We start from the raw sequence: 18,092 nt of genomic DNA on the forward strand, positions 1-18,092 counted from the left end.
AAGGGGAGATGGAGAGAGAGGGAAGGAGGGGCAGAAGGTGGGACAGAGAGGGGTAGAGAGAGAAAGAGAGAGAGGGAGACTAAGAATGCGAGAGAGGGGGAGAAAAAGAGAGATGGGGAGATGGAGAGAGGGGGAAGAAAGAGAGAGAAACAGAAAAGGAGAGGAGAAAGATGGGGATGGAGAGAGAGATGGAGGAGATGAGGAGAGGGGCAGAAGGAGAGAGAGGGAGGAACATAGGGAGGAAGGAGGGAGAGGAGGAGGGGAGAGAGAGGGGACCAAGGGAGAGAGTGCGCAAGTGAGAGGGCAGAGTGAGAGAGAGAGAAGCCAAGGGGGAGAGAGAAGAAAAAGACAAAAAGAGAAAGAAAGAGGCTGAGCAGCACTTGCTGCATTACAGTAATGGTGGCATACACTAACATTTTACGGGCACCAATGAGCACCAATAAAGGATTTATGCTGCACTGCGGGCAATGACAAAAAACACCAGTGTGCACCAGAGGATTATGTTGCCCCTGTATTAGGAGCTCTCAGCTGCACTGTAAGCAGTTACTGCACCAGTGTGCACTAGTAAAGGGTTAATGCTGCCCTATATTAGGAACTCTGGGCTGCACTGTGGACAGTGACAAAAACAACAATACCAGCAGTGTGCACTAAGGGTTAATACTGCAGTTAAGATATAGCACAAGCATGATACACTTGGCCAAATGCAAGTAATATAGATGTTCCTGCCCTATAAAAATAAAAAAAGAATGTTTTGATAGCTGGCTACATCATTACTAGCTTGGCCAGCAATAACACTAATGGGACATATTGCTTTGTCCTCCTATATCCAACTTCTCTGGAGGTCCTGTGTGAAATGGCGCCTGAACCAATGCAGGGGGGCTTATATTGAATCTAAAACACGTGAGATCCGGTGTCAGGAAGATGACATTTTGCCTCATTTTGGAATACAAGACTAGAGGGAAAAACCCAAACCGCGGCTCAGATGCACTTGGATACCGGAAGTTTGGGAGGGCTCTGTTCTCGGAGAACCAAACCCGCTAATCTCTAGTGATGATACTGACAATTAGCATTATCCGGTTAGATATTGTCTCTAAATAGCTGGAATAAGTGAAACATTGAAAAAACTAATAAACAAGTTGTGTCTATAGGAGAAAGTAAACAGACTTAGGGGCATAATTTGCTGAGTTCATTTATTTCAGGGGATCCCCAGGATAGGTAAGTACTGTATATCCTGGCTGTACAGTAAGATGGAGTGAATGAAGCACATGCCTCTGATATATACCACAGCCCCCCGTGTGTTGCCCTCGCTCCTTTCTGTTCCTATCTGTTTCTTTCTCTTCTGCTGTGTCACTCTCTCTTTCCCCCTCTTCCCCCATCTTTTCCCCCTCGTCTCTTTCCCACTCCCTCTCCTTTCACATCTCCCTTTCCCCTGTCTCTCTGTCTCCCTCTTACTGTACTTCCCTCCCCCCCACACTCTTTTCTCATTTCTACTGTATTTCTCTATTCTTGCTGCTACACCCAACTACCCTTTCATAGCCATCACCCAAACCTCAACTTCCTGACATATCTCATTCTATACTGTAGCTGTCACACCAGGCATCACCACTTACAAGGCTGTCACATTCATCTCCTATGTGTCACATAATATACTCCATTCCTTTTTCTCTTATGTCCTAGAGGATGCTGGGGTCCATATTAGTACCATGGGGTATAGACGGGTCCACCAGGAGCCATTGGCACTTTAAGAGTTTGAGAGTGTGGGCTGGCTCCTCCCTCTATGCCCCTCCTACCAGACTCAGTTTAGAAAATGTGCCCGGAGGAGCCTGTCACAGCTAGGGGAGCTCTACAGAGCTTTCCTGGAAAAGTTTTATTTTAGAGTTTGTTTTTTTACAGGAGGCTGCTGGCAACAGCCTCCCTGCAGCGAGGGACTAAGGGGTGGGGGAGCAGTGTCCGCCCTGCGGGGTTTTGAGCCACTGACTCCGCTTACTGGACATTGACCTCCAGAGGGGATAGATCGCTCCCCGCCACAGGGGAACGCTCATCCCGGCAGCCAGCCGCCACCCACTTGCAGAGCTGAAGTGTGGCGAGTGAGTCACTGTCCCCCCTTACAAGCGGGGGGTCAGTGTGAAGAGGGTGGCTTAAGGTAGGAGCGCGGTATTAACCGTGCTCCCGGACGGCTCAGCGGTACTGCGGTGCGGCGCTATGAGGGGCGCCCTGAGCCAGCACCTGACCCTACACTGACCAAAACAAGCCTGTCGGGGTCTGCAGCTCTCAGCCAGCACAAAATCCTCAGGCCAGTATAATCTACAAAGAGCGGGAAGACAGTGCCATTGGGGCGGGCGGAGCTTCTCCTCAGAGCGGACCCAGCAGCATTCAGCAACATTTTCCTGCCTGCAGAAATGATGCAAGTGGATGAACAGTCCTTCCAGAGCAACTCCAGCTATCTGTACGGTACAGGGGGTTGTAGATGGGAGGAGAGGCTGTGACTATAGACTGTGTCACCTATTAAGCGACATAGTCAGCGCTCGTTTAGGTTTTCCCTATTCTTGTTATAGCGCTGTGTGTGGGTTGGCTCCAATCTCTGTGTCTCTCTGCCATGCTTGGGGGGGAAGCTGTGTCTGATGTGTATGTGGGTGTTCAATACCTTTCACTGCCATGTCTAGGGACTCTGTGACATATGCTATTGAGATGGTTCCCTCTCAGGAGGAATCCATTTCATTATACACAGAAAAGTAATCACGCTGCTGAACCAGCGTCTGCATACCCTATAATGGTCACAGTCGCTAGCAGGGGACTGAATCCCCAGACTAACAACGGATTCCTCAGTGCTCAGACACTGGCCGGGGACTGTTTCCACTGGCTAACGACAGAATCCTCAGGCGGGTGTATAGAAGTTGCGTGGGAAGGCGCGCCATCTTCAGTGGACGGAGCTTCTTCTCAGTGGAGTTCAGCTCCATTTTACATCAGCTCCCATTACTGGAGGACGGCGCCCCTTGCAGGGGGTGCAGTTCATGGGGGAGACCATTAGCTATATAAGTTTATATATTGCTGTGGGCCTTACGTCACTGACAATATGAGAGCCTCACTGCCCTTCCCTGAGTCTATTGTATTAGACACTGTTTTGTAATATCCTGGGAGGGGGATGGAATAAATTGGGACCTCTGTGTCCAGACTGTCAATTTTACCAGTCCCGGGCTCTGCCGCGTTCAAGGACCCGGCTGATCGCAGGATTGACGCTATGCTCAAATCCAGGGGCGATGACCTAGCATTTCCCGTGTATGGATTTCTAAAGCTGTAGTAAAGTTGACACGTTACTTGAGTAACAGAGAAAAGGGAGTGGACCACCAGCGCTGTTAATGTCAAGTAAATGTGCTAATATCTCTCAACCGATGTTACTCCTCAGTCAACTATCAGAGAATATTTTCAATAAAATGTTCCTTGTTTGATGTACCTCACTCACCGCCGTACAATGAAATTTCCTCTTATAAAGGTATCTTTTCCTTGTACGATTGGAGTCGGAAAAACATGAATTCTTATACCTTATAAATAATTTAGGGAGGATGACTGATAATTTCATATACCTTACTCACCGACGTATGGTGAGGTTTCCTCATATAAAGGTATCTTTTACTATAGTTTTAAAACCAGCATCAAAAGGGCATATGGTAATAAACTCACCATTGGTCTGGGCCCTATGTTCATCCAAAGGTTTCTTTATAACTGCAGCATCGGTCACTTCAAAAAACCAGATGGTTTTTCCTTAAAATATGGATAGGAATACTTGGATTCTTCGTAGAGGATATTTTAATTCATAAAACAGAAATTGTCCATACATAAAATATTTTAAAAATCAGGGATTACATCACTCCACTCCATAAGGACCTCAAACATCAACCGGTCTGCCAATCAAGTCCCCAAAAACAGCACAAAACGGGGGGGAAAAAGGTTAATCTTGAGGAAAAAAGATCTTACTCCTTATATGGATGGGGATGTTTACTCCCTGTAGCTCATATCACCAACGCGTTTCGGAAATGTTTCCTTCCTCAGGGTGTCTCTGTTGTTCTAAATTGATTCAAGTGTTGGTACCCTTGAGAGGAGACCTCAGCTGCAGTTGTCTTTGGCGCAAAATAACATCATTCACTGAGAATTCTTACGTTACTTGAGTAATTTATTACAATGGTATGAAAGTGACGTTGCATTGTTCCTACGTAACATACAGGATTCTGCAGGGCTCCTGGTAGAATCCATGAACGATCTGGATTCCATGGCTGCGGAGATCTACTCCATGTCAATCTCGGCTCTCAGGGGTCTCTGGCTGCGCCAATGGTCTGCGGATGTGGAATCCAGGAAGAGTGTGGAGGGCCTACCATACAAGGTCAGGTTCCTTTTGGGGAGGCGCGGGATGCGTGGATTGCCACGGCTACCACGGGTAAGTCTCCCTTTCTCCCCTCAGCTGCACCGGCTACGAAGAAGCCTTTTACACCAGCCACGACACTATCCTTTCGGCCCACGAGGCCTAGAAAAAACAAGCCTTCGAACACCTTCAGAGGCGGTCGTGCAAAAGGAAAGAAACCTGCTCTCGCAGGTTCCCAAAACCAGAAGCCTACTTCTGATACCCCTAAGTCCTCCGCATGACGGTGGACAGCTAGGCCTGGAGGAAGGTCCGGTGGGGGTGAGACCGGCATTTCAGCCACGTCTGGGTGTCGTCTGGCCTGGACCCCAGGATGCTGGATATTGTGTCCAGGGGGTACAGTCTGGAGTTTCAAAATCTCCCACCTCACCGTTTCTTCAAGTCAGGCTTGCCAGCTCGGCTGGCAGACAGAACAATTCTTCTGGGGACCATCCGAAAATTGGCGGTGTCAGAGGTCATTGTTCCAGTTCCGCCTCAGCTGTGGAACAAAGGTGATTATTCAAACCTTTTCGTGGTACCGAAACCGGATGGTTCGGTACGGCCAATTCTGAACTTAAAGTCTACGAACCCTTATCTCATGGAGTTCAAATTCAAGATGGAATCTCTGAGAGCTGTCATCTCAGGACTGACGGTGGGGGAGTTCCTGGTGTCTCTGGACATCAAGGATGCATACTGTACCTCCACATTCCCATTTGGTCGCCGCATCAGGCATATCTCAGGTTTGAACTGTTAGACAATCACTATCAGTTTCAGGTGCTGCCGTTTGGCCTCTTCACGGCACCTAGGATCTTCACCAAGGTGATAGCGGAGATGATGGTTCTCCTCCGCAAGCAGGGGGTGATCATAATTCCATGTCTGGACGATCTCCTGATCAAGGCATCGTCCAGGGAGAGGTTGTTACGATCCGTCGTGCTCACGACACAGCTGCTCAAGATGCACGGTTGGATCCTGAACCTTCCAAAGTCTCATATGGAAGAAAGCATTGGTGATTCAATCAATGGTCCGGGATGTCCTAAAGCCTGCCCGGGTATTGGTTCATCAGTGCATCCGCCTTCTGGGGAAGATGGTTGCCTCCACGAGGCTCTGCAGTACGGAAGGTTTCATGCTCGTCCCTTTCAGCTGGATCTATTGGATCAGTGGTCGGGGTCTCATCTACACATGCACCAGAGGATACGTCTGTCTCTGGAAGCCAGGTTTTCGCTCCTCTGGTGGCTACAACTTCCACACATTCTGGAAGGCCGAAAGTTCGGAGTTCAGGACTATATCCTTCTAACCACAGATGCAAGTCTAAGAGGTTGGGGAGCAGTCGCTCAGGGGGAAACCTTCCAAGGGAGGTGGTCGAATCAGGAATCCCTTCTCCCGATGAACTTCCTGGAGATAAGGACCGTGTACAATGCCCTTCTGCAAGCAGCACACCTTCTACAGGATCGGGCTGTTCAGGTGCAGTCGGACAACGTGACCACAGTGGCCTACATAAACCGACAAGGTGGAACGATGAGCAGGGCAGCCATGTCAGAGGTATCAAGAATCCTCCTCTGGGCAGAAAGGCACGCTGTAGCGATGTCAGCAATCTTCATTCCGGGAGAAGACAACTGGGAAGCAGACTTCCTCAGCAGACACGATATCCATCCAGGAGAGTGGGGCCTCCACCCGGAGGTGTTCGAGGAGGTAACCGGTTGGTGGGGGGTTCCTCACATAGACATGATGGCCTCCCGCCTCAACAAGAAGATGGGGAGTTACTGTTCCAGGTTGAAAGACCCTCAGGCAGTGGCGGTGGACCGTGGGTGTTCACGTCAGTGTGTGTTCCCTCCACTTCCTCTGATACCAAGGGTTCTTCCGCTGGTAAGAAGAACAAAGGTTCTGGCAATCCTCATTGCTCCAGACTGGCCAAGGAGGGCTTGGTATGCAGATCTGCTGGATCTTCTGCTGGAGGATCCAAGGCCCTTACCTCTTCGGGAGGATCTGCTACGGCAGGGGCCGTTCGCCTATCAAGACTTACCACGGCTACATTTGACAGCATGGCAGTTGAACACCAGATCTTAACTCGGAAGGGTATCCCGAGTGGGGTCATTCCTACCTTGATTCAGGCTAGGAAAGGGGTAACGTCTAAACTTTACCATCGAATTTGGAAAAAATATGTTTATTGGTGTGAATCCAAGAAATTTCCTGCGGTGGAGTTTTCTCCTTTTCATGCAAGCAGGTATGGGACTGAGATTGGGCTACATCAAGGTCCAAATCTCTGCTTTGTCCATATTTTTCCAGTAACAATTGGCTGTCCTCCCTGAGGTTCAGACTGTTTTGAATGGGGTTCTGCACATCCAGCCTCCCTTTGTGGCGCCGACAGCACCCTGGGATCTTGATGTGGTGTTGCAGTTCCTGCAATCTGCTTGGTTTGAGCCTCTACAGGAGGCTGCTCTCAAGTTTCTCACGTGGCAGGCGGTCACTTTGTTGGCCTCGGCTTCTGCACGAAGTGTGTCGGAATTAGGGGCTTTATCTTGTGAAAGCCCCTATCTGATCTTCCATTAAGACAGGGTGGAACTCATGACTCGTCCACAGTTCCTGCCTAAGGTTGTATCGGCTTTAAATATCAACCAACCTAGTGTGGTGACAGTGGCTACTGACTCCTCAATTGCTTCAAAGGCCTTGGATGTAGTGAGGACTTTGAAGATTTATGTGAAGAGGATGGCTCGTCATAGGAATAGTGACTCTCTGTTTGTCCTCTATGATCCCAAGAAAATTGTGTGTCCTGCTTCTAAGCAGTCGATTTCACGCTGGATCAGGTTCACTATCCAGCATGCTTGTTCCACGGCGGGATTGCCGTGTCCAAAATCTGTAAAGGCCCATTCTACTCGTAAAGTGGGCTCTTCCTGGGCGGCTGCCCGGGGTGTCTTAGCTGTACAACTCTGCCGAGCAGCTACTTGGTCTGGGTCGAACACGTTTGCCAAGTTTTACAAGTTCGATACTTTGGACTCTGATGACCTCAAGTTTGGTCAAGCAGTGTTGCAGGAGCCTCCCTCCCGTACTGGGATCTTTGGTACATCCCCATGGTACTAATATGGACCCCAGCATCCTCTAGCACGTAAGAGAAAATAGGATTTTGGTTACCTACCAGTAAATCCTTTTCTCGTAGTTCGTAGAGGATGCTGGGCGCCCGCCCAGCGCTGCGTTCTCTTGCATTGGTTTTATTGTTCAGTACTGCCTGGTTCCTAGGTAAGTTCTGCGTTATTTACTGTTTCAGCTGTTGCTGAGCTGTTCCGGCATGTTAGCCGGATTTGCCTGTTGTGTGAGCTGGTATGTATCTCGCCACTATCTGTGTAATTCCTTCTCTCGAAGTATTTCGTCTCCTCGGGCAGTTTCTAGGCTGAGTCTGGTAGGAGGGGCATGGAGGGAGGAGCCAGCCCACACTATTAAACTCCTGGTGGACCCGTCTATACCCCATGGTACTAATATGGACCCCAGCATCCTCTACGGACTACGAGAAAAGGATTTACCGGTAGGTAACCAAAATCCTATTATTGTCTCATGCTGGGCACCAGCATCCATCTGTCATATACCCCTTCCCATCCTCCAATCACATCCCTGAGTTCCTTCACTAATTACAGTCTTTATAGTATAAGACTTCTGCTTCCAGCAGTGGCATAACTAACTAGGGTGCAGGGGTTGCAGCTGCTATGGGGCCCTGGCTGCTTCAAGGGCCTGCAGCTCCCCCTGCACCCTGTCAAGGACTGTCTCCAAGGCCTGCTCCCCTTCACTCCTGCCCACGGGAAAAACAGCCCCAGCGATAGCTCCACTTCCCCCTCCTCCCACTGCTCCCCACCCAGGTTACAGCCGCACTGAGGGTGTAGCAAGGAGGGGGGCCATATGTGGTCAGCTCCAAGTTCTGATCGAAGAGCAGAGCAGTGTCGCGATTCGTGGGTATTTATGGGGCATGGCCTATTGCCGAAAAGTGCCCGTTCCCATCTCAGACCTCTGAAGCTGTAGTCAGTTACTGCTCATAAGCTGCTACCACGCTTCCTCCCTCTCTCTCTCCCTGTCTGATACTCTCTGTCTCCATGGGCCTAGCTACCATAGGTGCAGGGGAAGTGACTGCTATGGGGCCCGAGTTGTCTCTGCGGCCCGAGCCTTCCCCAGCACTATTGTAGTTACTGAGTGAGCTCCAGCACTGGCATCTTTTACCTTTAGGTGTGCTGCTGCACTGCAGCCACACCTGCTCACCCGGCCGCCAGCTCCGCCTCTCCTGAGTATTAATGCTGGGAGGAGGTGTGGCTGAGTCTGCAAGGACATCCCTGGACCACGGCCACACCCCCTCTCAGCGTCTGTGAGGAGACACGAGGTGGAGCCGGGCCGGCCGGGAGAGCGGATGAGGCGGCAGTGCAGTCCCAATGGTGAGTGCTGCGGGGAAGGGGTTTCTATGAAGTAATCCACGGGGGGGCATGCGCAGTAGCGACAGGGGTGGGCCTGTTCTGCGGCATGGAAGTATGCTATTGGGCCCCGTCTGGCATAGCTACGCTCCTGTCTGTCTCCCTGTCTCTCGTCCGGACACTAAGACTCTCTCTCTGACACACTCTCTCTTTCTCTCGGACACTGTCACTCTCTCTCTTCCTGACAGACTCTCTCTCTCTCCCTGACACTCTCTCTTACACTGTCACTCCCTCTCTCTGATAATGTCTCTCCCTGCCTGACACTGTCTCTCTCCCTAACAATTTCTCTCTCTTTCTCTGACACGCTCTCTCCATCTCTCTCTTACACTCAGACTCTCTCTCCCTGACACACACTCTCTCTCTCTCTCTCTCTCTCTCTCTCTCTCTCTCTCTCTTTGACACTGTCTCTCCCTCTCTCTCCCTGATACTCAGACTCTCTCTTTACCTGACACTCTCTCTCTCTCTCTCTCACACACACAATATATATCCCTCTCTCCCCCTGACATGATCTCATTCTCTCTCTCTCTCTCTCTCTCTCTCTCTCTCTCTCTCTCTCTCTCTCCCTGAGATGGTCTCTGGCAATGTTTCTGTCTCTCCCATCCTGACACTTTCTCTCTCTGACACCCTCTCTCTTTTGTTTTATCTCACTCTTTATCGCCTTGACACTCACTCTCCTCTCTTTCTTTCCCTCCCTCTCTTATACTCTCTCAATCCTGCTCATTCCCCTCCCTCTTACTCCTCCTTCTCTCTCTTTGACACTTTCTTTCTTCCTGACACTCTCTCTCTCTCTCTCTCTCTCTCTCTCTCTCTCTGACACTGCCTCTCTCACTCTCTCTCTCCCTCTCACCCTAATACTGTCTTTCTCTCCCTAATACTGTCTCTCGCTCTCTCTGGCAGTGTCTGTCTCACTCTCTCCCAAACACTCTCTCTTTTTCTCTCTCATTTTATCTCTCCCTGACACTCTCACACTCTCCTCTCTGTCTCTCTTCCTTCCTCCCTGACACTCTCTCTCACTCCCGCTCACTCCCCTCGCTCTCTCTTGCTCCTTTCCCCTCTTTCTGACTCTCGCTGACACTTTCTTTCCCTCTCCTCTGACCCTGGCTCTTTCTCCCTCTCCGACACTGGGGTAAATTTACTAAGATTCGTATTTTCCCGTTTCAGGTCAAAGTTCAATCACGAATGACATCGAAAGTGTAAAACTGCAACTTTTTGAATTTATTACGACTAATTTACTAAGCTGTCGTATTCGGGTTTTTCTTTTGTTCCGATGTCGATGTCATTCGTGTTTTTTTTTCTATTTTTACGGCAGTGATTAGTAAAACACTGCCGACTTTTTAAAAATGAATCTCGGCCGGATCTGTGTGATCCGTGCTGGGGTTCATTTTTTATTTTTTTTTAAAATTAAACAGTGTAAAATAAAAAAAAAATTGCGTGGGGTCCCCCCTCCTAAGCATAACCAGCCTCGGGCTCTTTGAGCCGATCCTGGTTGCAGAAATATGGGGAAAAAAATGACAGGGGTTCCCCCATATTTAAGCAACCAGCATCGGGCTCTGCGCCTGGTCCTGGTTCCAAAAATACGGGGGACAAAAAGAGTAGGGGTCCCCCGTATTTTTAAAACCAGCACCGGGCTCCACTAGCTGGACAGATAATGCCACAGCCGGGGGTCACTTTTATATAGTGCCCTGCGGCCGTGGCATCAAAAATCCAACTAGTCACCCCTGGCCGGGGTACCCTGGGGGAGTGGGGACCCCTTCAATCAAGGGGTCCCCCCCCCCAGCCACCCAAGGGCCAGGGGTGAAGCCCGAGGCTGTCCCCCCCATCCAATGGGCTGCGGATGGGGGGGCTGATAGCCTTTGTTGTAAATGAAAAGATATTGTTTTTAGTAGCAGTACTACAAGTCCCAGCAAGCCTCCCCCGCATGCTGGTACTTGGAGAACCACAAGTACCAGCATGCAGCGGAAAAACGGGCCCGCTGGTACCTGTAGTACTATTACTAAAAAAATACCCAAATAAACACAAGACACACACACCTTGAAAGTAAAGATTTATTACATACATGCACACAAACATACATACATACTTACCTTATGGTCACACGCAGGTCGGTCCTCTTCTCCAGTAGAATCCAAGGGGTACCTGTTGAATAAATTCTACTCACCAGATCCAGGGTCCCAGGGTCCTCGGGGGAACCATTTGTAATCCAGGTACTTGAATAAAAAAACAAAACGGATTCCCGAGCCACGAACTGAAAGGGGCCCCATGTTTTCACATGGGACTCCTTTCCCCGAATGCCAGAAACCCACTCTGACTTCTGTCTAAGTGGGTTTCCTCAGCCAATCATGGAACGCCACGTTGTAGCACTCTCCTGATCGGCTGTGTGCTCCTGTACTGAGTGACAGGCGGCACACGGCAGTGTTACAATGTAGCGCCTATGCGCTCCATTGTAACCAATGGTGGGAACTTTCTGCCCTGCGGTTGACCTAAAGTGACGTCACCGCTGAGCAGAAAGTTCCCACCATTGGTTACAATGGAGCGCATAGGCGCTACATTGTAACACTGCCGTGTGCCGCCTGTCACTCAGTACAGGAGCACACAGCCGATCAGGAGAGTGCTACAACGTGGCGCTCCCTGATTGGCTGAGGAAACCCACTTAGACAGAAGTCAGAGTTGGTTTCTGGCATTCGGGGAAAGGAGTCCCATGTGAAAACATGGGGCCCCTTTCAGTTCGTGGCTCGGGAATCCGTTTTGTTTTTTTATTCAAGTACCTGGATTACAAATGGTTGCCCCGAGGACCCTGGATCTGGTGAGTAGAATTTATTCAACAGGTACCCCTTGGATTCTACTGGAGAAGAGGACCGACCTGCGTGTGACCATAAGGTAAGTATGTATGTATGTTTGTGTGCATGTATGTAATAAATCTTTACTTTCAAGGTGTGTGTGTCTTGTGTTTATTTGGGTATTTTTTTAGTAATAGTACTACAGGTACCAGCGTGCCCGTTTTTCCGCCGCATGCTGGTACTTGTGGTTCTCCAAGTACCAGCATGCGGGGGAGGCTTGCTGGGACTTGTAGTACTGCTACTAAAAACAATATCTTTTCATTTACAACAAAGGCTATCAGCCCCCCCATCCGCAGCCCATTGGATGGGGGGGGACAGCCTCGGGCTTCATCCCTGGCCCTTGGGTGGCTGGGGGGGGGGACCCCTTGATTGAAGGGGTCCCCACTCCCCCAGGGTACCCCGGCCAGGGGTGACTAGTTGGATTTTTGATGCCACGGCCGCAGGGCACTATATAAAAGTGACCCCCGGCTGTGGCATTATCTGTCCAGCTAGTGGAGCCCGGTGCTGGTTTTAAAAATACGGGGGACCCCTACTCTTTTTGTCCCCCCTATTTTTGAAACCAGGACCAGGCGCAGAGCCCGATGCTGGTTGCTTAAATATGGGGGAACCCCTGTCAATTTTTTTCCCATATTTCTGCAACCAGGATCGGCTCAAAGAGCCCGAGGCTGGTTATGCTTAGGAGGGGGGACCCCACGCAATTTTTTTTGAGAAAATAATCACTTTCCCACCCCTTCCCACTGATATACATGCACGGATCTCATGGATCCGTGCATGCCTATCCAATCACGGATAAAAAAAGCATGTCTGTTTTTTTAAAGCACTTTTTTACGAGTTGTAATTTTTCACGGCAGTGTTTTGTTTTTTTTGGCTTTGCACTTCTTAGTAAATGACCGAGATTCATACTTAAACAGCCGCGTTTTGACCGATGGTGTATTCATTCGTGATTTTTTCCTAGGACTTCCAAATATTACGAATGCCCTCATCACTGCCGTGATTTGAGTTTAGTAAATTACCGAGATGACACTTTGATGAAAAAACGGCATCTCGGTCAAAATCGGGACCTTAGTAAATTTACCCCACTGTCTCTCTATCTCCTTGACAGTGTCTCTCACTCTTCTTGACACTGACTATTTTTCCCTGACACTGTCTCTTTCACTCTCTCTCTCCCTGACACCCTCTCTCTCCCTTTTTGTCTGTCCCTGACATTTTCACTTTCTGTTGCTCCCAGCTCTTTCTCTCTCCCTGCACCCTTGACACTCTGTCTCACTCCCGCTCACTCTCCTCCCTCTCTCATCTCTCCTTTCTCTTTCTCCCTGATCCCCCACCCTTTTCCTCTCTGTCTTGCTCTTCTCTTTCTGCACCTGACACCCTCTTTGTCTCTCTCTCTCACTCTGCTCACTCTCTCTCTCCTGCTCTCCTAAGGGGCATTGTAGTGACAGTGACGTGGTGGGCCCTTTCAGGATTTTGCTATGGGGCCCACAAATTTCTAGTTACGCCCCTGGCTTCTAGCATACAGTATGTACAGGGTTGGACTGGCCCACAGGGGTACAGGGGAAACCCCCAGAGGGCCCCATTACCTGCCCCCCCACCTCACCCTCAAGGGTCAAGTTCCAGACTGTGCACTTCAATTTTACATTATACATATGTTTCATTATACTGCAGGGGACTATGGGATATTTTCTACAATGAATTCCTGTTATTAATCTTTTACATTAAAATAAACGCACTGACAGCATTTACTATATATATTTATCAAGGGGACCATACCATGGACTCTCTAATGGTTAGGTAAACCAATTTAGTGGATGGCCACACCCCTAAATATGGGCCCCATACCACAACATTCCCCCGGTGGGCCCTTCATGTCCAAGTCCGACACTGAGTATGTATCAAATTTTACCACCAATATTCTTATGTACTATATACAGTATAATGAAATACAGATGCCGGAATCCCGACACTGCTCAGCACGCCGGCACCTCGAATGAGATCACAAAGCCAGCGTTGGCATCTCAACAGCCGGGATCCCTATTGAGTAACTGCCGATGGAGAGGTAAGCAGTGGGGTTAGGTTTAGGTAGAGTTAGGCTGAAGGAAAGGGGGGCGGTTTAGGCTGTGGGGAGGAGGGGGTAGATTTAGGCTGTGGGGGGGGGGTTAGGTTTAGGCGCCACCGGGGAGGATTAGGCTGCAGGGAGAGAGCGTATTAGGTTTAGGCTGCAGTAAGGGAGGGTTAGGAGGTTAGGGGGACAGGGGTAGCATGCTTGCCCTACCCCTATTGGGATTATACATTTCATGGATGGTTTTCCGACAGCCGGAATTTTAGCCCCAACCCCTTATTTTATCTATTACTGGAATAATTTCACTGATTTATTTTTGTTTGTGGAACTAATTATAAGAATGGAAAAATGACACCAAAAATATAATAATAATAATAATAATAACAATAACAACAATAATAATAATAATAATAGTAATACTACTATTGCTGCTGCTACTACTACTACCACCACCACTACTACTACTACTACACTACCACTATTAATACTACTACTACTACTACTACTACACTACCACTTTTAATACTACTACTACTACTACTACTACTACTACTACTACACTACCACTATTAATACTACTACTACTATTACTACTACTACACTACCACTATTAATACTACTACTACTACTACTACTACTACTACTACACTACCACTATTAATACTACTACTACTACTACACTACCACTTTTAATACTACTACTACTACTACTACTACTACTACACTACCACTATTAATACTACTACTACTATTACTACTACTACACTACCACTATTAATACTACTACTACTACTACTACTACTACACTACCACTATTAATAATACTACTACTACTACTAATAATAATAATAATAATAATAATAATACCAATAAAAGTAACAATAATACATTTCTTACCTTGGAAGCAATATATCAGCACTATAGCGAGCTGCATGTCTTCTTGTAGACAGAGGTAGAATATGATTATATACAGGAAGCTCTTTCAATGTTTGAATAAAAAATAAAATTAAGTGATTTCAACACAGAGGAAGTAGTAGGAGGAGAAACACATAAGTAATAAGGGAGACAGAGAAGTAACAACAAATAGCTGATGAGTCTAAAGATGATAAATATAGATTTTTTTTCTCGGAAGAACATTAGATGGAAGTTTGAGATAAAAGTTGTTCAGAGAATTTAAGTAATCTAATAGATTAAATAAATTATTAAAGAGATTTTTGTGTTTTGGAAATAACAATAGCAACCCCCACAAAAGACATTAAGGTTTGTGGCCTTAAGAGCAACTAACATGTGGGTGCCCCTACCAAAAGACGTGTCAATATCATACGCTGGTGATGGTATTAATAGGTATAATATGCAAATACTGCCAGCTCCACAAATATGTTACAAACACTGTAATGCCTCCAGTCAGGGCTGGATTAAGCCTGGGGGGCACTTTAGACAGGGGGTCCCCGGTGGAAGTGGGAGGGGGGGCTGTATATAAGATTGTGCATGCCTCCCAACATGACCCATTCAAGGAGGGACAAAATGCTCTTTGCATGGACTTCCCTCTAATATATGATCGTAGTCACCTGTGTTGAACTATTTCATTGATAAGAAAGCTGTTTCAACACAGGTGATTGCAATCATAACTTAAGAAAGAAGTCCAGGTAGAGAGCATTTAGTCTCTCCTGGAATGGGTCATGTTGGGATTTATGGATTTTGTATATTACATTTAGCCCAATGGTGTATATTAGATTTAAACTAAACACCTAATTGAAATATAACTATTTTATAAAATGTTCTTGTAGTGGAACAAAGACAACTTAAACAATCTAAAAATACACATAGAAAAATAAAATATATAATTTATCTTGTCACATGCAAAAATAGCAGCAGCCTCTTTACTACTTACACACTGGCTCAGGACTCAGGAGGAGTGTGTATGTGTGTGTGTGTGTGTGTGTGTGTTTCTAGACCCTCATTAGAAAACAAGTTACACAGGACTCAGACACCCAGGTGTGGAGAGAGCTGTAAGTGACACATGGATCCCACCCTGTGTCACTTACAGATCTCACCAGCCTCCTATCTCTTCTCTGGTTAGGAAGCTCCATCGATAGTTAATTAATTCTGATACTCCTGTGTCTCTGCCTGCACTGCATACCGTCCTGCTCGCATTCTAGCTGTCTCATTCTGCTGCTGCATAAGAGGGAAAACTAGTGATATCAATGTGCTCTTGCTGGGGGGGCCCCTGACAGAGGGGGGCTTGTGGGACAGTATGCCTTGCACCCCTCCTTAATCTGTCTTTGCCTCCAGTTCCCATTATGCTGTACAAGAACTCCGGTTCATGTTATGCCACAGCGCCTCCACACTGTGATGTGGGCATTTGTGAGGGTCGCTCTGTATGTGTGGGTTCCTGAGCAACCGCCTAGGCCTACCTCTTGTAATTTGACACTGGATGTTGGGACCAGAGAGAGCAGTCCCTGTGTCATGGAGGCTGGTGGGAGAGACAGGAGGATATATAACATAGGGGCCTCTTTATCAGTTAATATTTTAGGGTTGTCTCCATAAAACATCTGCTTTCGGCTGAAGCAGCAAATATTAAGTATCCCCTGGATGTATGTACAGAGCGGTTGGGTTCGGGTGACCGGTGTTTGGGATCCCGCCGGTCACCATACCGATGCAGGGATCCTTTGCTCTAGATTGCCAGAGAGAAGGGGGGGTGAGCGTAAGGAAGCCGCTTGCGGGCTCGGTGGGTCGCTGTGCTTGACACAGGTTCTATTCCCACTCTATGGGTGTCGTGACAATGGGAATAGTCCCTGTTAGTCGGCATGCTGACTGTCGGTCGGTCCAGTCTTCGGGATTCCGGCATCGGCATATAGTGTCTGGCAGTCACATGACTACCTCCCGTACAGAGAACTACAGAATATATCTTCTGCATTTCTCTGTTTTCCAATGAAGAGGCAGCCCTTGTAGGGTTCTATGGTGGCTGCTTTATTGCCAAATTTGCCAAGCTTAGCCCCTGTAGCTAAAACTCTCTTTAGATGGCATTAGCCATTGTAGCTTATGGGCTACTTTCTGGGAGAGGGGTCTGTAATAATCCCTCTCTGGCAATCGTCTTCTGCACTGATGTGGCCAGCAGACCATCATGTATAGTAGCGCTGCCAGCTCCCACAGAACAAATCATCTGCGTATCTACCCCTTGGCCAGGATGGCAGTTGCCAGGGACACCACCCAAAGGGTGGCGCTGCCACCCATGGCCAGGGGTTAGACTCACACCTGGATGAGGCATGGCCCTCCAACCTGCCCACAGAAGTGGAAAAAGCCACGTTCACGATCGGAGCCACAGCTACAGAGAGCTCTGCTTGGCAGAGCTCTCTGCATACAGGGTGCATGCCGTCCAGCCCCAACATCAGCTCTCTTCGGCCTGGTTACTGTCACACTGGCCAAGGTGAGATGTGCAGTAGCTCAGTCACTGTGTCTCTGTTTAGATATGTGTGCTCTATACAGAGTTCAAGCCAGCCCTCCAACTTTCATTAATCCATTACGGTCTTGGTGCCTTCCACGACTGTTTGTACAGCCAAATATAGACAGGTACAATCAGAGGTGGATAATAAATAAGCAGGGGCGCGACCAACAGCAGCAGGTAAGAGGAAGGTCAATACCTCAAAACTAAACAATAGAAAAAAGGATATGTATACCAGCGCTGGCTGAACGGATTAATAAGTTAAAATAATATAATATTAATAGTAATAAAAATAATAAGGATGGTTTGCTCTATTTAAAAAAAGTAACAATTTATTGACATATCACATGTAACAAATCTAAAAAGAAGGAATTCCTGTTGCCACAAGGTGGCGATAAAACTTGAATATGTCTTATCTGGACAAAATTTCATAAATTTCATATTCTCCTGTATTAGAATTGTCCATTCCTAAAGGCTAGGACAGCCTCCCTTTGTGCATTCACTGTAATAGGTAAATAATTACCAGATCCCCACGTTGGTAAGCATCAGCGTTGGAACAAGTCCATTTGTAGCTGTAGGGGTGAAGTAAACCACTTTGATGATAGGGTCCAGTGATGGGAGAGAAGTCCAAATTGTGCCGAAGGAGGACACGGCTTTGCGGGCTGGTTTGGAGAATGGAGTCCAGATAGATCAGGTAAACTCAAGTCCAGATGAGTAGAGTAATCTCAACGCGTTTCACTGGTATAATCCAGCTTACTCAGGAGCATAAGTTCCATAAGCATGGGGTGCTCTATTTATACCCTTCCTGATGAACTCATTAGCACCACCTGTTTGGGTTATTGTTAGTACATAAAGACAAACCATCCATAATAACAATATAAAAGACTATCAGTCCAAAGTAAAAACTTAATATCTATTTATAAAT

At 47.7% G+C, this 18,092-nt stretch overlaps 1 protein-coding gene across 2 annotated transcripts in view; it reads right to left on the minus strand.

Annotated features, from left to right (window-relative positions):
- Positions 1–14,668, minus strand: part of LOC134935988 (uncharacterized) — a 99,673-nt gene extending 85,005 nt beyond the window's left edge. For both annotated transcript variants that reach the window (XM_063930856.1, XM_063930852.1), the window contains exon 1: positions 14,623–14,668. In XM_063930856.1, the coding sequence (XP_063786926.1) occupies positions 14,623–14,659 (37 nt within the window). In that variant the 5' untranslated portion in view covers positions 14,660–14,668. The remainder of the gene's footprint in view (positions 1–14,622) is intronic.
- Between the last annotated feature and the right edge of the window lie 3,424 nt (positions 14,669–18,092).

The sequence above is a fragment of the Pseudophryne corroboree genome, chromosome 6, assembly GCF_028390025.1.
Source record: "Pseudophryne corroboree isolate aPseCor3 chromosome 6, aPseCor3.hap2, whole genome shotgun sequence".
NCBI classification, from domain to species: Eukaryota; Metazoa; Chordata; class Amphibia; order Anura; family Myobatrachidae; genus Pseudophryne; species Pseudophryne corroboree.